Source organism: Mesoplodon densirostris, chromosome 1 (assembly GCF_025265405.1).
Source record: "Mesoplodon densirostris isolate mMesDen1 chromosome 1, mMesDen1 primary haplotype, whole genome shotgun sequence".
Taxonomy (NCBI): domain Eukaryota; kingdom Metazoa; phylum Chordata; class Mammalia; order Artiodactyla; family Ziphiidae; genus Mesoplodon; species Mesoplodon densirostris.
In genome coordinates this window covers 6,788,387-6,811,451 of record NC_082661.1, presented here as the reverse complement: position 1 = coordinate 6,811,451, position 23,065 = coordinate 6,788,387, and the positions used below count along the sequence as shown (strand labels likewise).

The following is a 23,065-nucleotide window of genomic DNA, read 5'->3' as shown; positions in this document are numbered from 1 at the left end:
CTGGGAGAGGGAGGGGAGGCGTCTTACTGGATCCAGATGTGGAAAACCTCGGTCAGCCCAAACAAGAACCGTGCACCCTTCTGCCTGAAGCCTCCAAAGGTTCCCGCGGCCTCCCAAATTCAATCCAGACTCCCCCGTGGGCCCAGCCCCTCTCCAGCCTCGGCCCTGCAGCTCCACCAGTGCCCGCACCATGAAGAATGACATCGAGGCCACTGTTGACCCCAGGCTGTGCAAAGGGCTTTGTGTAAATTACCTCCTTTAATCCTCGTAGAAACCTTATAGATAGGTCTATTCCTACTTCCCAGATACAGAGATGGAGCCAAAAGATGGCCTCCTCACAGTGGCACAGCTGGGGATGGCAGAGCCAGCGTCGGGAGGCTCGCGCCCCTCCACCCTGCCCGCCCCAGCTCCCTGGAAACCCCACACACCTGCTGGGAATAGTAGCTGTTGAGGTTCCCCTGGATTCCTGGGTGTGGGATCGTCTGGTAGACGGTTAAGCTCTCCATGGGAATCCCTGGATACAATTGGGACACAAGCCAGGAGACAGACTTCACTGCCCCGGGAACACACTGCAGGGCACAGGTAGTGGAGACCGCCCGGTGCTGCAGGGCCCTCCCGGAACAAGCCGCCGGGAGCTGAGAGGTGTGGGCTCAGTGCCAGTGGACTCGGCCGGCCCTCTGCGCCCTGCTTAACACTGCGGAGTGGCTCACGCGGTAGAGGAGGCTGAGATGGCAGAGGAAGGACGAGGACCCCGAAAACTCAGCCTTCCTTCGTACCACGGACGCCTTTTGTTCCCGTGTTTGTGTGGGTGGCCCGCAGGATTGGCCCTGGACGCTCCCCCGCGGATGCGGTCCGTGTGGAATCCCGCACTGAGGGCCAGGGCTGCAGGCAGAGCTTGGAGGGAGTTTTACCAGCCTGGGGGCTGAAGCCACAAGCCTTCTAGGGCCTGGACACGTTGGTCCCTGGCACCCTGGGATGGAGCCCGGGGGAATGGAGTTGGAGCGAGCCTAGGTTGGCCGGGCTGGCGGACGCTGCTTTGAGTGCGTGATGAGATCAGCTCCCCGCTTGGACTGGTTTCCACACGTGCCCGCCCCAGGGTCGCCACCCCGCCACTGCCCACCCGTCCTCCTGGGGAAGGCTCCGTGCCCCTCTGCATGCTCCCAGCTGAGCGGGTGGATGGGAGCGGATCTGAAGCAGGAGGGAGGGCTGCACCCCGCACCTTCCGGCCTGGCCGGTCCATCCCAGGCCTGCTCTCCCTGTAGGTCCCCAGGGCTGACACTCCGCCACCGTGAAGGCTCTCGGTGGACCCCAGAGGGGAGGGGGAGTCACCTTTGTCCTTGAGCATTTTCGGCAGGATCTCTCTTTTGAGGGTTCCACAGGGAAACAGAAGAGGCAGTGCTGAGGACTCCCCTGCGAATAAACAGGCAGACTCTGTAGATGGAGACGCAGCCCCGGGCCCTGCCCTGCGTCTTTGGTTCCAAGACCGTGAGTGGGAGGAAGCTCACGGGGGTCACGTGGGCAACAGCGCTAGACAACTAACATCCACAAGAGTCCGGGGCTGCCGTCACCCCTGCTCCCTAAGCCCCTCCCGTCGTGGTGGCTCCGGGCAGCAGTCACCACTTAGAGTGCAGTGACCAGAGTCAGGTTAGAGGTCAGGCCTGGTGGTGGCCTTGGAGCAACAGTTTCTGCCTCCGGAGGAGCCCGGATGGGCCGGGAGGCGTTTGGAGCCTGGGCTCCCGCCGCGAGGAGGCAGGAAACAGCAGCCGCCGCAGCGAAGACAAGCTGCAAGGACGCTTCTTGGCCGCCAGGCCAGGAGCCCGAGGGCTGAGGGTCGGCCGCGCAGGGGCCCAGCCTCTTGTCCCCGCACGCATCTCCGCCTTGGGAGACTCAGCCGCAGGCCTCGCTCTGCAGAGCCGTGGAGACAGCATGAGACACCACCTCCCAGCAAAACTGATGGGCGGTCAGATGGGACTCCTCCGCACTGTGAGAACAAAGCACTTTAGTGGAGGCGACCGCTTTCCCCTTCCGTCCGTCCATCAGATGTCAGGCGCTGTAGCGAGTGCTGGTCAGGCACAAAGACGCGCTCCCCCACATCGGGAAGATCTCTCTGAACACATCCCCTTCCGGTGCCTGCAATCAGAGGGAGGAACAAGCCAAGCTCTCCCCCTCCGGCACCATCTCCACGAAGGCCCAGCTAAACAACAGGAATGACTGCAGGCGTCCTTATTTCAAGTTGTCCAATAATTACAAACCGGCAAGTGTTTTATTTAAACGGCTCTGTAAGTATCAGTACCGACATAAAAGAACACAAGCAATTGGAAAACTTTTAAATATACTGTAGATAATAGATGCTCACCGCTTTTCCCTTTTCCAGTGTGAGGAAATGTTTTCACGCAGTATAGATGCCATCCCTCGTGACCCACTTTCAAAGCCATGACCAGGTGCTATTCTGAACCAGAGCCCGGGCGCCCCTCCAGTGTCTGCGTGTCCGTGTGTGTGTCTGGTGGTGGGGTGTCCAGGAGCCTAGGGGCCAAAGCGGCTCCCACAGACCCTTCCCAGCACCTGCTGTGGGGCAGCTGTAGGACCGCAGCCAAACCAGGGGCCTACTTTTCCTGCAGGCTCAACCCCAGGGGTGTGCAAGGGGCTTCCGGAAGATTCCAGAATCGGCCCTTCGCAGCCTCTCTTCTGCGGGTCCAGCAGGGCACTGAGCTGCTCATCGTTCTCTGACTGCTGGTCACTACTGGGGAGATGGGGAGTTGGATGCACATCCTGGTGCAGGGCAGGCATCTTTTTCCCACTGCACCCCCCAGTGCCCGGTGCAGAGGCAGGCCGAGCAGGACCAACCAGCTCAGCTGGCTTCATGGAAAAGCACCACCGCAGCAGCACAAGGGAGGAAAACCTGACAATGTCCTGGCTGAGACCTGCCGCAGGAGAGGAGAGACATCCCTTGACTGTACTTCCTGGGTGCTAACCTCCTCCAAGAAGTCAAAGGCAAATAATCAGCACTCCCTAATGGATTATGTCCTGAGCAAAACTCCTCATGGGACTCTTACATGACTGAAAGATGTAGCAGATTACTTGTTACATTTACGGGAAACAACCTCTGGTGGATGAGGACCTCTCTGGCCCATCTCATCACAAGGTAAACTGACAGCATCTCCAAAAACGGCACAGCTCAACCACCAACGCTTCCTCTTTGTCATAAGATCAGTTATGGAAAATAAATGATTCATTATTTAAAAAAAATTTCCTTTTAGGGATGAGCTCACTGCCTACTGATTTTTAACCCAAACAGGCCAAAGCTAAATAGGCCAATGTAAAAGCCGGTTGATTACACAGGGGTGAGAGGTGAGGTGTCTCCAGGACAACAGGGAGCGACAGGGGCCCGGCAGGGGTCTAACCCGACGCAGGATGGTGAACCACGGGGCTCAGACGCTCTGCTCTGCGTTCCTTTAATGGGAAGGGGGCCTGGCCCACTGGGCTGTCGGGCTGAGGACAGCAGCTGTGTTGAAAGTCCTAAGAGGACGTTATGCAGCTGGGGCGGGGGCTCTGTAAACAGTCACTGCTGGCGATTAAGAACTAGACTGAGCGTGTAAGTGTCACTTCGCTGGAGGAGATGTGCGTGTCTGTAGAACTCTCACACCCTCCAGGACTGCGATGACCGCGCCCTCTCAGGCCTGCTGTGAGGGAGGGTCCAGTCGTGCACGCGGTGGGCACTTAACGTAGGTAATTAGGACCACGAGACTGACTGGGGACAGGAGAGCCCAGCAAGTGGGCGAGGCTGCAGGGATGAGCCCTTGGTCAGCTCAGCGCCAGTCCAGGGGGACAGTTCAAACAACCCGCACAAGCCGTCTACCTCCGACACCCTCCCCCTCCTTCGCTATCTCTCAGAATGTTGAAATTGTCTTCTACCTTGGACCACTTAACTTGTCTTGATTCTTTTCCCTTAGCGGAGATATCCCAGGAGGGAAGAACTGTCTGTCAGAACGACGAGCTTTCGGATTAAATGAGGTAATAGCTTTAAGCACCTATAACAGTGCCTGTCACAGAATAAATAAGTGTTTAAGTAAAATAAATAAGCAATAACTATGAACTGGCCTGTTTACTCCAAGCACTGGAAGTAGATTCTTGGCTTTTAAAAATCAAGCTTCAGAGCTGACTGGGGGAGAAAATCATTAACGCCTGGGTAAAACCAAGGTGAACGTCCTTGACAGCAGTCAAGACGGACTCTCTTTTTTTTTTGCGGGCCTCTCACTGTTGTGGCCTCTCCCGTTGCGGAGCACAGGCTCCAGACGCGCAGGCTCAGCGGCCATGGCTCACGGGCCCAGCCACTCCGTGGCACGTGGGATCCTCCCAGACCGGGGCACGAACCCGTGTCCCCTGCATCGGCAAGCGGACTCTCAACCACTGCGCCACCAGGGAAGCCCAAGATGGACTCTTATTTGGATGTTATTCCAAGTGCGAACTGAAGATTCATTAGGACCCATGGGGTGAACACTGGCCGTGCCATGTGGAGTCTGCCCTCCCGCCTGTCCCCTCACAGCTCTGGGACCTTGGATGGTCACTCGGTCCCCGTAGCCTGGATAACAGCACCGTCGAAAAGAGCGCTGGGTGATGCTGGGTGCCCCTAGGCTGTCCCTGTGGTGCCTGAGCCGCCAGTGACGGCCAAGGTGTGGCCTGTGCCTGGTGTGACGGGGGAACCACATTTTTTTTTTTATTTCGATTAATTTAAATTTAAATAGGTACGTGTGGCTCCTGGGTGCCATACTGGACTGCACAGACTGCAGTGGACGGTAGTGAGGACCAAATGAGGTGAGGCAGGGGGCGCGCCAGGGACACGCTGACCACCCAGGAACGTCTCGTCCTCGATGTTACACAGCACATACAGTGACCCAGGAAAGAGGAAAAAAAATTATTCTTAAAAGAAAAGTGGAGAAAGGAGAACCAACTGGGAGCCTGGGAAGTCCCTCTGCCATCCCCTGCCTGAGCTCCAGGGGGCCTGGTCCATGGGGAAGTGGAGGATGTGGGACTTTTTCAGGTCCAGCTCCTAGGGGTCAACAGAAACACACGAGCTCGAGAACCTTCACCAACAGCACTGGCTCGTGACAGGAAGGCCTCCTAAGACTTTAGAGATCATTACCTGGAGAAGAAATGTTCTTACACACCACGCCCAGACACAAAACCATGCACCACCGTCCCAGAAGCCGTAAAAATTCCTGGTTAAGGTGTCCTCGGCCCCTGCCCACCCTGAAACCACCACCCCAGGGGCAGAGAAGACACCCCTCTCCCGGGACCACCTCAGAGCAAAACCTCAGGCGTCAGCAGCCAACCCGGCCCTGTCTCCTAGCTCAGCGAGCTCTAGAAAGGGTCTGCAAACCGTAAACCCAGGTCAGAGCCCAGCCCATGGTCTACGGCTGCTCTCGTGCTACGACGGGCAGAGGATGTGGCCACAGAGACGGCGTATCTGGCCCTCGCAGTCAGTTCCACAACCCCTGACCCCGAGGAGCGAAGCTCTGATTCCCTCTCAGAGACAGAAGGCAAGCTGGTTCTCTGTCACCTTTCACGTGGGTGTCTGATGTCACGCATCTCTCAGGGAGGGGTCCAAGTGACAAGGACACAAGAGCGTGTGTGTGCGGTTGGATCAGGCGTGTAGGGAGAGGCTGGGCACACAGCTGGGAGGTGGGCCCCCCTGCAAGCACACATCGAGCCCCTCCGTCCTCTCTCTCCGAGAGCCCTGCTCCGAAAAGCCCGGCTCGTGTTTCGTCAGAAGCCGAAAATTTCATAAGTAGTTTAAAGCTTAATCCTTATTTAAATACAAGCATCCCCGAACCCTTGCCATTTTAAGTCTCAGCCCATATGCTGTCCAGTGATGAGCTTCTCGGGGGCTGAGTGGGCTCTTTAGGGGGGAGCGGGCTTTGTGTGGGGGGTTCGGACAGGGAAGAGACTCCTACCAGGAAGGCGGGGAGCCGGCAGACAGAGGGACGGTGCCGGCAGCTTCTGCTGCTTCCACTCCCCCTACAATCCCTGCAGAGGGTCTTGCTTCTGGTTTTGTCTCCAGCCCTTTTATTCTGTGTCATGTTCAAGTTGTCTCAAGTCCTTGGGTGGAGGGGGTGGAGGGCAGGAGGCTGGATCTCAGACCAGCACAGACAGATGCAGATACAAGGCAGCCACGGTCTCGGAGCGGCACACACTCATCAGCCACATCATCACCATCATCGCCGAGAAGGCACCGAGGAGGCGGCCCTTTCCCGAGATGCTGGTTGTGAGACCGACCAGAAAAAATAAATGGGCTTCATTTGGGGCGACCTTGTTCTACTTACTAGAACAAATGTACTCTGCAAGCTTTTCTGCATTTCCACAGTTTTCTCCTTCTGTATGCAGGCCGATTTTATTCACTGGAAAACAACAGCGACAAAATACATTTCTTTAGATGGTTATTAAAGTCCTGTTCCTGTGTCGTTTTTTTAATGTGCAAATACAAAGGCACATGCCTTACAAATGACATGGAGAAAGTTTCCCCTTGGAAGCTGGTGTAGGGAGATGAGAGGGAGCTGGGTCCCAGCCCCGCCCTTCCTAGACCTGTGGCTTCGGATGGTGAGGCATCATTATCAGCAACTTAGTCTCAAAAGGTTCAGGAAAAATTGTTCTTTGCCTTGTATTTATAACTTCTCTGTAAGTTTTCTTCAAAATAGCTTGGACAGATTACCAGAAAAGGGATTAGTGGGCCAAAGGGTACAACTAGTTTGGCAAAGCTTTTGAATACATGCCGACCAAGTACTTCTCAAAAGATGTGAACCAAATTTCAATGCTATTTAGCAATATTTGAATACATTTGTTTCACCGCACGCTTATCAGCAGCATTATAGAGTTAACTAATTAATTACTTTTTGTAAATTTAATAAGGAAAACAATCATGTTTTAAACTGAACTATGGTGTTCAATGAACAAAGCTAAGTCAGTGTGGAAGGAAACCTCCTCTTTTCCTTCTCTGCTCTCATCACCACACGTCTGCACTCTGGTTACCCAATGTGTGGGTTTTCCACACCAAGCAATTCTCCAGTTCTCAGCTGGGTGTCCTACAAGTGAACTCAAGTCTGACACTCTCTACTGGGAAGTAGCGTCAAATCCCGAGGATGGAAGGCTCAGTCCCACAAACTGCTCCCACTTCAGACCCAGGTCTCTGCTTGTGCTTCTGACTGACCAGCTCTAAATCGGAGGTTCTCACAACCCACTCCTTGGGTTGGATCATTTGCTAGAACAGCTCACAGAACTCAGGAAGATGGTTTACTAACTATTGCAAATTTATTACAAAGGATATTTCAAAGGGTGTAAATGAACAGCCAGATGGAAGAGATGCATCAGGCAGGTATGGGGGTTGGGCCTGAGCTTCATGCCCTCTCCTGGCTCCAGCCTCCCAGCACCCTCCATATTACTGCCCTACTGGATTTCTATGACGGCTTCATACACAGGCATGATTGATTAAATCATTGGTTGCTGGTGATTAATTCAACCTCTGGCCGATGTCTTCTCCCTGGAAGTAGGAGGCAGGGAGGGCATGAGGCTGAAAGTTCCTACTCTAATTGGAGGATTGGTTCCCATGGCAACTAGCCCCCAATTTAAGGGGCTTTCCAAAAGTCACCCCATTAAAGTCAACTCAGGTGGAGGTGAAAGAGGTTTGTTATGAATAACAAAATACACTATATATATATATATATATATATATATTTTTTTTTTTTGGCCGTACGCGGGCCTCTCACTGTTGCGGCCTCTCCCGTTGTGGAGCACAGGCTCCGGACATGCAGGCTCTCAGCGGCCATGGCTCACGGGCCCAGCCGCTCCGCGGCACGTGGGATCCTCCTGGACCGGGGCATGAACTTGCGTCCCCTGCATCGGCAGGCGGACTCTCAACCACTGCGCCACCAGGGAAGCCCCACTTTATCTTTTTTATCACTCAGGAAATTCCAAGGGTTTTAGGAGCTCTGTGCCAGGTACAGGGACAAAGACCGAATATATATTTCTTATTATAATCACAATATCACAGTCATTCTTTGGTGTTTTATTTGTACCTTGACTGCTTACCTAGAGAAGCAGTAGCGTTTCCCACCACATACACTGACTTAGCATTCCATTTTTCTTTCAGAGACTTTCTCCAGACTGTAAAACATGAAATTTGATGTGAGTTGCAAATACCAAAGCGGCCATTTGGACGGCTGCCCAAGGCTGTTTGTTCATCCTAAAAAACTCGTGAGCAAGGCAAATTATTAATAACCAAATATAAAGAACAGCATCTCAAACTAAAATCCATTTTTATATTCTGTCCATATTCTGCAGGCAAATTTTTAAAAATCACTTTGGCAAATGTTTCAATATGCCTTCTTTATCGAAGGCATTAAGTATTAAATCATTTCCACAGTTGGCACTAGAAGCATTTTTAATGTATACTAGTAAACATAACTTGAAGAATTAATTTGCATGGTAATATTAAAATTTAAAAATCTAGACTTTTTTCTTTTTTTTTTTTTGGCCGTGCCATGCAGCTTGCGGGATCTTAGCAAGGGACTGAACCCGGGGCCATGGGAGTGAAAGTGCTGAGTCCTAACCACTGGACAGCCAGGGATGTCCCCCCAAAATCTAGACTTTTAAAGAAAAAATTACTGGTCGTGAAAAAGAGGCAACTTAAATGTCTAATAAAGCCATATGACTGGTTTTATTCGGGATATAAATCTGAAAGCAGTCAAGAAACTGTCATCTCAGATGGGAAGGCTCTTTTATCTATTAGGGCAAAGAAGTGAATAAATATCAGGTTCATAAACAAACATAATTTAATAGAGAACACTACCATTTTATGATGAAAAATAAACATCTTTAAATATGGATTAAAGAAAAACCAAGAAAAAGTGGATAGTTTAAATGTATCACGAGGCCACTTGGCATTCAACATCCTTTTAGAAGATAAGGAAACACTACTTCTTCCTTCCTAAGATCTGACTATGAATGTAATTTTCCCTTAAATTCAATAGTGTTACTCTACCCTTTACACTCCTGTGAGAAATTCCCTTTTAAAAAGCAATAAAAGACTGAGTTTCACCTTCTTTCCTTTCCTACCCCACAAACGTAAATAATATTTATTTAAACATTATCTATAGCATGTGAACAAACCATTCTCCAAGCATCACAGTGGATATGAGCTGGAGCAAGCCCTGGGTGAAATCAGAATGCCCGGCTTCAGAGCTGTCTCTGCCCCTTAAGTTGGGCTCGTTCCTGGCAAGTCAGCTGACCCACCTCCTCTGTTTCCCTGTCGAGATAACGGGGATTAACTATACCTCTCCTGCCTGTATTCATAGAGTTGTTGTAACAATCAAAATAAGAAAATGTATGGACTATATTGTACACCTGTAACTTAAATAATATTGTACACCAACTATACTTCAATCAAAAAATAGAAAAAAAGAAAATGCATGGGAAAATGTTTTTTAAACTATAAAGCACTATAAAAAGTTATGGTGTCCATGCTGGGGTTTTTTTCTTTTTCATCATCTTCATCCTCAAAACACATACAAAAGGGAAAGCACAACGGTAAGACCAAGATTCCCGAAGCACCACTGGGAGAGAATACACACGCTTCTCCATCTCGAGTCTTCTTTCTCCATTTTGGAAATAACAGTACTTCTGGTTCTGACTTGCCTTGAGGACTGGACAGCACAAGTCCTCATCCTTAAGAAAAGTGTTAGACTTTCTCCTCAACAGGAGGTAACTGTGTATATGAAATCACCGAGGTGGTGATTTTTTTGGCTATAATGAAAGCCTAATTAACTGTAAAGAGAGCCCATAATGACCACTCTGCACTGTCACTTACTCGATGCTCACCACGCCCCAGGAGATGTCCTGAATGCTTCACTTTGGGGCTCAGACTCTGCAGCTAGAATCATAGAACAGTGACTTACAGACCGTGTGGTCTTGGAGAGTTTCTCACCCTCTGCTCTACAGGCTCCTCATTTGTTAGTGGGGATACTAATCATACCTACCTCAGGGATAAAGCATCTACGACCCGGTGTGGCACAGAGTAGGCCCTAGAGAAGCTCTAACTAGTGGCAGAAGTGACGATCCTGGGATGCAAGTATTATTGTGCCCACTTTACAAACAAGGAAACTGAGGCTCAGCGAGGTCAAGGAAGCCGCCAAGATCAGAATGGCCACCTGAGGCCGGGCCTAACTGGCTGCAAAGCCCTTTGGTAACCACCTTCCCCGCTGCCTCCACCTGTTAGTATAACTGGAGCTGGTCCGGCCTGACAGACTGGCTCCAGGGCCTTGGACAGGTGCTGACTCTCCGGAGAGCAAGCCTCAGCGTTCTTATCCGTAAAATGAGGACCATGGTAGGTGAGCCTCTGGCTGGTCCAGGACTGAATGAGATCGTGAATGTCAAGCTAACATAGAGCCTGGTATACAGCAGGCACTCCATACATGTTAGCTCAAAGCTGTCTGATGGGAGAGACTAAGGTGGTGTTCAGTCTGAGAGCCGGGCTCTGACAGAGAGGGAAGGAAGCGAGAAGGAGGCCTGAGCGGGGTCACGTCCTCGAGGGCTGGCTCGGCACACACTGTTCTCACGTGCTGTTGGACCCTCCCATCGTCCCTGTGAGGAAAGAGACTGGCGCCCATATACTGTGACCACCTGGTGGGTGCACATGGAGAACCCCACAGCGGCACCCGTCTGGGCATTTAGGAGGGAGCACCGTCTCCTGCCACCGTCTCCTGGTGACACAGTGCCACGAAGCACTCACCCCCGTCAGAAGGCGACCACGTGACATGTCATTCCGTGTGGGACACTAAGAAACAGCTTAGAAGCAGGAATTTCATCTTCTGCTTCCTCCAAAGCTTCCAAAAGCACGAAGTAACTTGGTACCTAAATACTTTTTGACTAAAAGTCATTGCACTTTCTCAAACCTGAAGTCCAGCTATTTCTGGAACCTAGTGTCACCAACGGGAGAAAGCAAAGTCCAGTGGCATTCACAGCAGAGCCACCCTTACCTTCGGTTTTATTGTCTTTCTCCAAACACAGCTCCACTGCTTCCACTGCTCTGGGGCTGGTAAAAATGAGGCCCCCGTAACCTTCAGGCTGAGATAGCTGCACACCAAACAACAGCAAAGGCATTTTATACAACAGTCAAGTTCACCATTTTCCAGAATTCTAAATGCTTCACAATAGTAGTAGGCAAACTAATTCCATCTATCCATCCATCCATCCATCCACTCAAGACAGAGCTTACTATGCGCCTGGAACTACTCTAGGCCTTTAAGGACATACAGGTAAATTCACAGCATTTCCCTCAAGTAGCTCACAGTCTTGGGGAGGGAGAGGCCAGTGTGATGCGGGGTGGCAGGTGTAACGGAGCCAAGGGACAATGTGACTCAGCCTGGCTGTGGCTGGGGTGCAGGCAGGACGGTAGACTTGACCTGCATCCATCAGAAAGCTGGAATATTCAAGGAGTGATATCCATGCTGAAGCCCTGGTTTTTGAGGATAAAAATGGTGATAAAATCTACTGAACACATATTCTGAGCTGGGCACTGGGCGGTTATACACATAGTCCTGCACTGAATCTGTGCAGGTGCCCCGTGAAATGGTGGCACTATTTGCATCGCACGGATTAAGACACAGAGGCTTGGTGAGGATAAAGAACTAGTCCAAGGCGAGGGGCGGAGCCGGGACTTGAGCTCACGCCCCTGTGATTCCCAAGCCCGTGCGCTCGCTCACTGCCCAACGGAGCTTCAGAGAGGGAGTCCAGGAAGCCCCTCATGAAACAAACTGGCTGGGGGTGATGAAGAAGCTCCCACAGAGACTCTAGTGTTTTTCTGGTTCCCTGTTAAAGCTGCTTATGGAAGAGCATGCGACGTGGGTCCCTTATAGAGTCCTTACAGCACACAAGCCCAGAGCAGATGCCAAATCAATGTTTGCTAAGTAAACTGTTGAATGAATAATTCAATCTTCAGCTCAGAGCGAAGGGAGATGGCAGAGAGGTCCTCCACAGAGTGACGGGCGGGCTCTGACATGCAGAGCACGGGGGTGAACCTGATGCTCACAGAGGCCCGGGAGCCCGGTGGGCAGGGCTGAGCACACCAGTCCCATGAAGCCGCCCTGGCTCTGGGCCCACGTGTCCAGAACGGTGCCCCCGGGGAGATGTCCAGGGACGGGGTGCACACTGATGGGGCCTGGGGTGCTGGGCCCTGAATCTTTAATCGGAAGCACTTGGAGGGCTTTCCTGGGACTGTCCCTGGCCATAACTATCGCTCCAATACATGGAAGCAGTCCCAACTCTCCCTCTTATCTGCTGGAGAACTCCGCCAAGCTGCCCAACCTGGGGAAAAACAACAGCTGCTCTGCGCTTTGCTGAGGTCAGGGGCGTGGACTGAATGACAGGAGGAAGGTGAAGGGTCTGCATGGCCGAGAGCAGCACAGGCCTGGTGCCTCGGCATGACTGGCTCTCCCAGACCTCCTAACAGGCCCACCTCCAGGTTGGGTGGCTTTCTGGGGGCACTGGTAGAGGCTTGGGCTGAGGATCCAGTAGCAGCCAAGTCCTGGAGCAGGTGCGCTCGTGCCGTCCTTGTTTTACAGTTGGGTAGTGAGATGAGGGCTAGCAAACGAGTCCTTCCCCTAGAATTCTGCAGGATTCTACAGAAACCAAACGTGTCTCATTCAGAAACGATGGTGCTCAGACACTGATGAATCTTACCTTCTCCAAAAAACTGGGAAGAGACAAAAACTCAAATGATAAAACAGGGATCAAAGTGGCTTCGAGTCCATATAATCCTAATTCCTGCAGGTAAAAGAATATGGTTTTGAATTGGCCAGGGTTGTTTGGAAAATAAGGAAAAGGTCCTATTTCACAGCTTATTCTGTGCCAGTTCCCCAGTTTTAGCAGATGGACCCTCCCCTTGACTTCAATCACGAGGCAGTGCGGGGCTTTCAGGGACCAGGTATGTCAGGTACTTACTTACCCTGATGTATGGATCCTGGCCACAGTCGTCCTCCTTAGGGTCTTTCAGTAGAAGAACCTTCATTATTGCCTGGCAGTCTTTACAGGGTGCTGTGACAGACCAGGGAAACGGATCTTAATTAGATCGCAAAGCCTCTTCCTAAGCAGTGTCAGCTGGGCTGGGTGCCAGAAGCAGGTAATCAGCTGCCGGCTGAAGCAGCCTATCCCTCGCACACAATGACTTGGCGTTTATGGGCTTGTTCCTTCTGAAGACCCTGTCACCGATAAGGCCCAGGGACGGCATGCTGGCACTTGATATCACTTGGAAAGGCAGATGAAAGCCATTAGGGAAAGGCAGTGTCCTAGCTAAACATTTAAGGCTCACAGAAGAGAACTGATGCAAATTCTGGGTTGTATCTATAACAAATATAGAAATGAACATCTTATATTTTAAGGAAACAAATAATTACTTCCATTTCAAGATAAATATACTCAGTTGCTCATAAGCTCTTTAGGTAATGACTATACTGACTCTTCTGTTTCTCAAATGATGTTTTATAAACGTGGTTGAGTATCATGAGAGAATTTTTCAAGAATTTTCTAACCCAGAAACCAGCTGGTTGATATTTATCAACAGGCTTATATACTTCATACCCCTTCTTCCTATAATTTCACTTCCAAGAATAAATTCGAAGGTGACACTCATAAATGTGTGCAAAGATTAACACAAAGATATTCATCCTGGTATTCTTTTTTTTAATTGACATATAACATTGTACAAGTTTAAGGTGTACAATGTGATTTAATACATTTGTATGTTGCAGTATGATTACCACCGTAGCATTAGCTAACACCTCTATCACCTCACATAATTATTTCTTTTTTGTGGTGTGAACAATTAATATCTAGTCTCTTAGCACCTCTGAAGTTTATAATACAGTATTGTTGACTATAATCACTATGCTGTGCGTTAGATTCCCCCCCACCCACCCAGAGCTTATTTAACTACTAGTTGCAAGTCTGTATCCTGGTATTCTTTGTAATTGCAAATAATTGGAAACAATGTAAACATCTAACAATGAGAAAATGGTTAAATAAATCATGGTACAGTTATATGAAGTCATTAAAATATTCATAAACAACTTAATTATATGGATTATTTAATCACAAAATAATGTTGAGTTTAAAAAAGCAGGGTTCAGAATTGCATTAAGGTACGATTTACAGATTTTATATATACATATATATGAAAGAATATTCTTTGGTTGTAGGTTAGGGTGATTATTTTCTTCTCTACCTCTTTCTGTTTTACCCCCCAATTTTTTACAATAAATATTAAATTCCTTTTGAGTCAAGGGGGTAAAAGCACATTATAACCATCCCAAAAGCCTCAAATCAAATACTGTCAAAGACCTGCAAAATAAACTCTGCTGGAAATGCAGACTATCTCCCACAAGTAGCATTAGACTACCAGTTAGTTACTTAATAAATATTATACAGTGGTTGATAGTAGTCAAAGAAAGTATATTGCTTGGAGCAGAAATGTGTTAACTCTGGGAACCATTACTTATAAATTATTACTGAACATATTTCTGGAACATTATAATATCTGTGGGACATCTTAGGAAAATTGTCTCCAAATGAATTGCTCTGTATCTAAGCAACCAAACCTGGATGAACTAATAATAATTATGAAATCAAGTTCAATTAATGCTGCTGTCGAGCTGTTAGCTAGAGAGATGCGGCATTTGGGGAAATGGGCAGTAGCATCGTTTCTATCATTTCCTGAAGTTATTCAGAATGTGTCTCCCACAGAAATCAGGAATCTCCCTTTCAGTGATGGTCAGTGTTAGGTGTCAGCTTGGCGAGGATGTTTTCCCCATTTATTCACAAATGCTAACCTAGGTGCTGCTGGACAGGTATTTTAGAGACGTGATCAAGTTGACTTACTGAAAGGATCACACAGAACAAACCAAGCGTTTAGGTGGGATTCAAAGAAGGAAGACGTTTATTTTCATTCTGGTCCCAACCATTTCAAACAAGGCTGTGGACAGATGGTCTCACGTGGAATCACACTGGTACATCCTGCTAGCTCTGCCTTCAACATGAATCCACAGTCCAGCCACTTCTTAACCTCCCCACTCCTGAGACCACGAGCACGGTGGCTTTTAGGAAAAGTGATGATCCTTGTTAATCAGGGAGGGTCTGGTTCAGTCAAAAGAAAGGCCTAAGGCTTCCCTGGTGGCGCAGTGGTTGAGAGTCCACCTGCCGATGCAGGGGACACGGGTTCGTGCCCCGGTCCGGGAAGATCCCACATGCCGTGGAGCGGCTGGGCCCGTGAGCCATGGCTGCTGAGCCTGCGCGTCCGGAGCCTGTGCTCCGCAATGGGAGAGGCCACAGCAGTGAGAGGCCCACGTACCGCAAAAAAAAAAAAAAAGAAAGGCCTCAAGAGCAGGACTGAGGTTTCCTTGAGGAAGAAGACATTTCGCCTGTGGCCACAGCTGCAGCTCGCGCCCCCTGCCCGTCCCATCAGCTTGCGCGGGGGATTTCAGCCCCGCCTCGCCAGCCCTCACGGCTGCACAAGGCGATTCCTTGCACCAAGTCTCCTGACACATAGCCCCTACTGTTCTGTTTCTCTGTGGAACCCTGACTGATACACCTTCCAATCTGGGGGCTCCAGGAGTATGGCAGGTCACTCAGTGGCAGGTAGAACTTGGCATTTTCTGCATAAATCTTTCTGCGGCGTGCAAAGCAAGCAACTACTGTGGGGATTAAAAAGTGGGAGCGTAATGCCGTGAAGCAGGCATCCTGCGGCCACAGACCCCTACTCAGCCCTCTCATATTCCCCCCACCTTGGTCCTAGGCTCCGGGACACACATCCCCAAGTTTCCAAAGCATCTGTTAGTACTACTTTCTGATACCAGGAGCCAATCTCTCACACAAGTGTTTCTATAGTGGTCTCAGGCAGTGACGCCTGGGACCTCCCTCAGGGAGGTGCGGTCTGCGTTATTTGTTGGAGGCGTGGACAAGTTCAAGCACTCCAGGCTGTGAGGTGACGTGGCAGAGGTGACTGGGGTGTGGGTTTACCTCTCCAGGGCGACCCCTCTGAGCAGGAGAATCTGAGTTGAGATCGGAATGGTAACAGCAGGGGCAGAAATGTTCAAGTGTCAGAAAGGGGCTCGGGGTGTCCCCAGGGGAGAAGGGTAGGCGTGGCTCAAGAGCAAAGGATAAGGGAGGCTCTGGTTCCATGAGAAACGGGAATCCACTGGAAGGTTGAAGCAGGAGTGACAGTGATGGGATTTACACTTCAGAGAGACCTCAGGCTTTGGGGCAAGGCTGGCCACCACAGACTAGGCGTGCAGGTGGTCTCAGGAGCAGGGAAGTTAAGCGGCTGGACCGTGGATTCACACTGAAGGCAGAGCTAACAGGATGAACCTACGTGATTCCACGTGAGACCATCTGTCCACAGCCTGGTCTGAAATGGTTGGGACCAGGATGAAGATAAACGTCTTCCTTCTCTGAATCCCACCTAAACGCTTGGTTTGTTCTGTGAAATCCTATCAGGAAGTCAACTAATATTCGTAGACAGTTACTGTGAATTAGGCACCGGGTATATAATACGATTCCTGCCCTCATATTAATGGGAGGGTAAAACAGATACATTACAAATAAGTAAAAATAGCGACAGAGTCATAGTGCAACGAGCATTATGAAAGAAAACTCAGGATGCTGTGGAAACATAACTGGCACGTCTTATCTGGACTAGGAGGGGTGGCAGGGATTGCCACTTGCCCCCAAACATCCACTCTTCCTTCTCCCTCATACGAATGGAACCCCTCCTAATAACGGGGCGCGTGGTTGCCCAGGACAAAAACGTGTAGCGGGATGTGGCCAGGTGACTAGGTTCTGGCCGACAGGATGGACGTCGGAGGGACGTCGTGCACACTTCCGGGTCCTGCCTCAGCAGGAAGTGCTGCGCCCCTGCCCTCCCCCTCCTGCCTCCCGGCTGGCGGGAATGCGGGCCAGGTGGCCAGCCCCTTCTACTGCAGGGGAGGGTAACGCCCTGGGGGTGACGGAAGGAGCAGGACCCCTTTGTACGGCAGAGGCACCCGTCAGCCAGGGCTTTTACATCAGAGAAAAGCAAAGTTCTATCCTGTTTCAGCCACTGTTATTTGGATTTCTGTTAGAGCAGTGGAACCCATATCCTAACTAATACAGAGGCCAGAATGGCTTTCTTGAGGACCTAATGCTTAGACTTAGACATGGTGCCTGAGTAGGATTAAGCTCCAAGGTTGGCATGCCTGAGGGGTGGGAGAGGTCTGCGGCGGCAGCTGGAATGTACAGGGGAGAGTGGGGAGACAGGCCTCATCCGGTCCCGTTAGGGAGTTTGGATTTAGCTTAGTACCAGTGGGAGGCGTCTTGCTGATGGATTTACTTCTCCTCTCCTTCTCTCCTTTCTCCTTGCCCTTTTCTCTTCCCCTTTCTCTCTGGGGCAACACAAGGAGGGAAGTGTGGGGTCACAGAACAAGCACAGGATGAAGGGCCCAGAGACCAGCTTTGCGGTCCGTGATGTGATCTTCCTTTCTCCCCTGTCAAATGGGAATAACCTTTGCCCTACCAAGGCCGCTGAGTGACTCAAAGGAGATAACAGCAGCAGCTACCCAGTTCTTGAGCGCTGACTACACGCCAGAGACGGTTCCAGAAGCTTTGCATGCATTAAAGCTACGAGGTTTACCCCACTTCATAGGTGAGGAGACTGTGGCACATGGGGGACAGAACTCGCCAGAAGTCCCCGGACCCATGAGGGGCAGAGCTGCTACACTCACGCAGCCCAGCCCCAAAGCCCGTGCTCTTACCCCTGAGCTGTGCTGCACACCCAAGTGCTTGGGAAGACAGACAGGTCAAAAGACGTAAAGGGCTTCCCTGGTGGCGCCGTGGTTAAGAATCCGCCTGCCAATGCAGGGGACACGGGTTCGAGCCCTGGTCCGGGAAGATCCCACATGCCGCGGAGCAACTAAGCCCCTGCGCCACGACTACTGAGCCCGCGAGCCACAACGACTGCAGCCCACGTGCCGAGAGCCCGTGCTCCACAACAAGAGAAGCCCGCACGCCGCAATGACCTGGTCACTGCAACTAGAGAAAGCCTGCACAGCAATGAAGACCCAACGTGGCCAAAGATAAATAAATTCATTGATGATAATTTTTTAAAAAGACATAAAGTATCACTCTAGTGCAAAGTGCTTCGTCTGGTAACGAAAACGTGTGAGGGCAAAAGCAATCTACCCCCTGCAAACAGAAAATATTTCTTCTGGGTTCTACTCTGTGGTTCTCTCAGGTAATAAAACTGATGCCTTCTGGAAAACTGTTAAGAAATTCCATGAGATGGGCTGCAGGACTTGACAAATAAAAATCAAATACAACCTTTGTCCCTTTTCTGCCGTTGCTCAAAGCATCTCTGACGTAAAATTAAGAGGAACCGTTGCTGATGCTTCTTGGCCACGTCAAAGCCCATGTCATCAGGTTCACTGAGAAAGGGATCAACTGATACGTGCGCACAGATAGCTGTGCTAACACCCTAGTACTTTTCTCAGTAACTGAGAGTTTAAAGCTGAGACTGTTCCCTCACCCCGACACCCCATCATGGACAGGTACCAGTCCCTGAACTACTGGGCACATCCAACCCAGGGCAGAATCCAAAGGCTCAGGGAAAGGTCTACAGATACCTTCTCAAAAAGGGAAGGGCATTCCCAAAACGTCCTGCAGTGCCCAAGGGTCCGCAGCAAAGGCCCAGGGACCAGGTGACAGAAACAGCTCATAGCAAAGGAAACACTCGCCAGGGGAGGCCTGGCTCACAGGGCAGCTGGGCCCCTATGAAGGCACACGTGATCACCAGCTGCTCTGTGAACCAGGAACGACCTCCCTGCCTGGAATCCCCAGCTTCTGTCCAATGGCTTGCTTTCTACAATCATGGGGGCTTAGATGGTGGCATTATTGCAATTTCTCACAGGCCAAAGGAAGGACCGGGATATTTCTAGAGCTCAGCGCAGACTGTCATTCCTAGCTCAAGAAACCCACATTCCTGTCATCTCCAAAATGTAGCCAACAAGAGTGAGAAAGACAAACACTGCTACTTCTCACCCACATGGTTTCCCATCCTTAGGACCACAGAGGAAACACAGCCAGCCCAAAGGTGTAGGTGCCCTAGCTCTCCTGGAAGACACAACCGATGGAACTGTGCTCCTCCAAAGAAGTCCTAACCCTTGGCACCTACAAATGTGAATTTACTTGGAAATAGGGTCTTTGCTGATGGGACCAGGTTAAGCTGAGGTCATGGTGGATTAGAGTGCCCCATATAACTGTGACTAATCCAACACAACTGGCGTCCTTAGAGAAGAAAATCTAGACACAGATAGAGACAGACAGAAGGCCATGTGAAGGAGGCAGAGACTGCAGAGACGCTGCCAAAGCCAAGAAGCACCTGGGCCCCCCAGCAGCTGGAAGAGGAAGGAAGGATCCTCCCCTAGAAGCTTCAGAGGAGGCATGCCCCACAGACACCTGGACTTCAGACTTCTGGCCTCCGGAACTGGGAGACAATAAATTTCTTTTGCTTAAGCCATGTGCTCTGTGGTATGTGTTACAGAAGCCCTAGGCAACTAGACAGAGGGGAACTGATTTTTGGTGCTGTCTACAGGACTATGTCTCCTAAGAAAAAGCACCTGTGTGTGTGCTCCCAGCATGGCCAATCCTTCCTTTTCAGCTGAGGAATTTGAGGTTGGGGTGTGGCAGGGGGACCTGCCCGAGCTCACACGGGAAGTCCAAGGCAGAGCCAGTACTGAGCCCAGGCCTTGGGGTCTGAGTTCAGTTCCCCCCACCAGCTCATGCCCATCACACCATCTAAAGACTGGAAGAAGCAACGCAGCCTTTCCTGGTGGGTGATAAGCCTCCACGTGAACTAGTACTTAGCATGACATTTTCACTCAACTATGAAGCTTTTCATTTGGGGTTTAACCTTAATTATGTTGTATTTATTTCCCTCTACCCCGAGTCCCTGAGCCTTAACACAGGAAGGGATTTCACCACAGCCCTCTTCTATTCTGGGCAGGAAGAGTGGGGGAGATGTCAGAATTTTTATCCTTATAGTTGGGGCAAAGTTCAGCTGCACACTGAAGGCTTGCAAGCCCTGTACCTGCCCAGCCTCCAGACCGAAGAGAGAGCCCAGAGTCAGCGACAGAGACATCAGGGGTTGAATGGATGGGGGATCTTACATGTCTGAAGCAGGGTCCTGGAGTGACACCCCACCGTGTGTGGCAGGGGTTGAACGGACAGGGGATCTTACGTGTCTGAAGCAGGATCCTGGAGTGACACTCCACCGTGTGTGGCAGGGGTTGAACGGACAGGGGATCTTACATGTCTGAAGCGGGGTCCTGGAGTGACACCCCACCGTGTGTGGCAGACAGCGGGAAGGACATGGCAGCGGTTCTTGCTACCTGGGGGAGAGGGCGGTTACCAGTTACGGGGAGAACTGACGTCAGGTTGGCTCATCAGTTGCCAGGGAAGCCAGCAGAGGGGCCGCCCCTCGCCGTCCCTTTGATAAATTATCATAGTGGAGATGGTTCGGATTCAAAGATTTCAAAAATCACCAGCTGGCGCCAGGAGCAGGTACGTAGGCATTTACTGATTACATCATAGGCGCTACGACTGAGAGGAAAGGTCAGTCAGGTGAGTAGGGTGTAGGTGAGGCAAGGACTGGTCGAGCAGGGGATGTGCAGAGAGCAAGAGAACAGCCACCTTGGGTGGCCTGATCATACAGGTGACCATGTAACCAGCCTGTCCAAGACAGTCCCAGTTCACAGCTGTTGTCCTGGTGTAAGTAGTGACAGCACCCACCTGCACTCTCAAAAGCCTCCCATTTTGGACAGTAAACTATGGAGTCACTCTCCTTATAATGGCTGTGGATGTTCACAAATGTTTTACACAGCTTGACGGAATGGAAAAAACGCAGGACTAGAAATGAGGAGACTCTTATGCCTGTCCGAGACATATGAGAGGTTTCAGTAACACAGTGTCTGGCAAGTATGGGAATGGTGGCCAGGCGGTGGGGCCAGAGCGCAGGGAGCTCCAAGGGGGAGCGGACGGGCCCCGGGCTCAGAGCCACCGTGCGGGGCCATTCAGGCTGTGGTGAGGACTTGGCCTGTTATCTGACACCACTGGAGGATGCTGAGCGCAGGACTGACCTGCTGTGACTTAGGGTTTCACAGGACCACCTGCAGGCGTGTGGAGAAAAGCCCGAAGGTGGAAAGGAGAAAAGCAGGGAGGATACTGCAACAGTTTCGGTGAGAGATGTTATGGGCTTGGACCAGATTGGCATTTGACGTGGGGAAAAGTGATTGCACTTGGATACATCATGAAGGTGTAGCCAACAGCATTGACTTGGACTGGACGCAGGGTAGAGAGAAAAAGGAATCAAGGTGACTCCAACTGCACAACTGCAAGAACAGGAGCACCACGTCAGGACGTGAAGAACGACACAGACGATACCTGAGAATGCCTCTTCTCCGCCAGCGTCCCCCAGCCCGTCAGCGTCCTGCGAATAGGTTCACAGGTGTGCCTGGGGTCTGGGTCCTCTCAGCCCTTGGGGCAGCTGGGTAGAGCCCAGGGCAGCCAGAACTCACTCCCATCGCCTCCACGCCCATCCCAGCCAGGGCTGACTGCCTTGAGCTGTAAACTGTAAATCCTCCTCTATTTATGGAAATGTGCTGAATGAATATTACCATTGACTAGCTGTGCCATAGAGCTAAAAGTTGAAGAGTACTGGTACTAGACGTCCAAATGGAGAGATCAGGCAGGCGCTTTGGGCTTGGGGAAGGAGTCAGGTCAAAGGACAAAGATTTGGGAGTCATCAGTGTACAGATGGTATCTAGAGTCCTGGAACTGTGTGAGATTATGGATAGGAAAGAAGCGGGCCCAGGACAGAGCCCTAAAGCACTCGAACAGTGTCAGTCAGGGATGCAGGGTAGAAGGGATCCTGGCAAAGGAGAAGGAACACAGACTGGAGTGTGTCTTTGCTTGGGCTGCCATTAACAGACCACCACTGACTAGTGGGCTTCAACAACAGACAGTGATTTTCTCTCAGTTCTGGAGGCTAGAAGTCCAAGGTCAAGGTGCCATAAGGGTTTGTTCCTGGTGAGGCCTCTCTTCCCGGCCTGTAGACTGCTGCCTTCTTGCTGTGTGCTCACATGGCCTTTCCTCCGTGCTTGTGCAGAGAGAGACCCCTGGTGTCTCCTCCTCTTAAGGACACCACTGGTCCTGTGGGACTTGGGCTCTACCCTTAGGACCTCATTTAATCTTAATTACCTCTTTAAAGGCCCTATATCCAAATATAGTCACACTGGGGGTTAGGGCTTCAACATAGGAGTTTGAGGGGCAAAATTCAGTTCATAACAGAGTAAGTTACAGAATAAAGTGGACATAGATATGTAATTGTAGACAAGAATAGTATGCTATTAAGAAGAGTAGGAGGGCGTCCCTGGTGGCGCAGTTGTTGAGAGTCCGCTTGCCGATGCAGGGGACGAGGGTTCGTGCCCCGGTCCGGGAAGATCCCACATGCCGTGGAGCGGCTGGGCCCGTGAGCCGTGGCCACTGAGCCTGCGTGTCTGGAGCCTGTGCTCCACAACGGAGAGGCCGCAGCAGTGAGAGGCCCGTGTACTGCAAAAAAAAGAAGAGTAGGAGAAATAAGGCCATAACTGGCAAGGGAGGCAGTGAGGTCAAGAGAGGTTCCAGAAGCGTCCCCCCTGCCCCACATACACACGTGAGAGACACCAGAGCGAGGGTAGGCGTGGAGAAGGGCATTCCGGATTATAAGCAAGTCAGGGGAGAATGCCATGCAATGCACTTGGGGAGCAAATGAGCAAGGCCCTTTGGTATGACTTTCTCCTTGAGGTTCCAGGTGTACCTTGTCCTGCCTTGTCCACCTTGTAGAAGCTCCTGAATTTTAGCCACAAGGAGCACTAAGAAAGGACAAGCTGGCCTTCCAGGCCAGAAAGTTGGCTCTCAATTAGGCAGGACAGGGGCTCTGCCACACTGCTTTCATCTACCC

General features: G+C 50.9%; 1 protein-coding gene across 3 annotated transcripts in view; it reads right to left on the bottom strand.

The window, feature by feature from the left end:
- UROS (uroporphyrinogen III synthase) overlaps positions 1 to 23,065 on the bottom strand; it is a 35,076-nt gene that overhangs the window by 6,029 nt on the left and 5,982 nt on the right. For 2 of the 3 annotated variants that reach the window (XM_060098423.1, XM_060098421.1), the window contains exons 2-8: positions 12,992 to 13,080; positions 12,727 to 12,810; positions 11,025 to 11,121; positions 8,080 to 8,154; positions 6,321 to 6,395; positions 1,330 to 1,410; positions 429 to 514 (exon numbers count right to left, since the gene is read on the bottom strand). In XM_060098423.1, the coding sequence (XP_059954406.1) occupies positions 429 to 514; positions 1,330 to 1,410; positions 6,321 to 6,395; positions 8,080 to 8,154; positions 11,025 to 11,121; positions 12,727 to 12,810; positions 12,992 to 13,054 (561 nt within the window). In that variant the 5' untranslated portion in view covers positions 13,055 to 13,080. The remainder of the gene's footprint in view (positions 1 to 428; positions 515 to 1,329; positions 1,411 to 6,320; positions 6,396 to 8,079; positions 8,155 to 11,024; positions 11,122 to 12,726; positions 12,811 to 12,991; positions 13,081 to 23,065) is intronic. The other variant, XM_060098422.1, reaches the window with a different exon arrangement.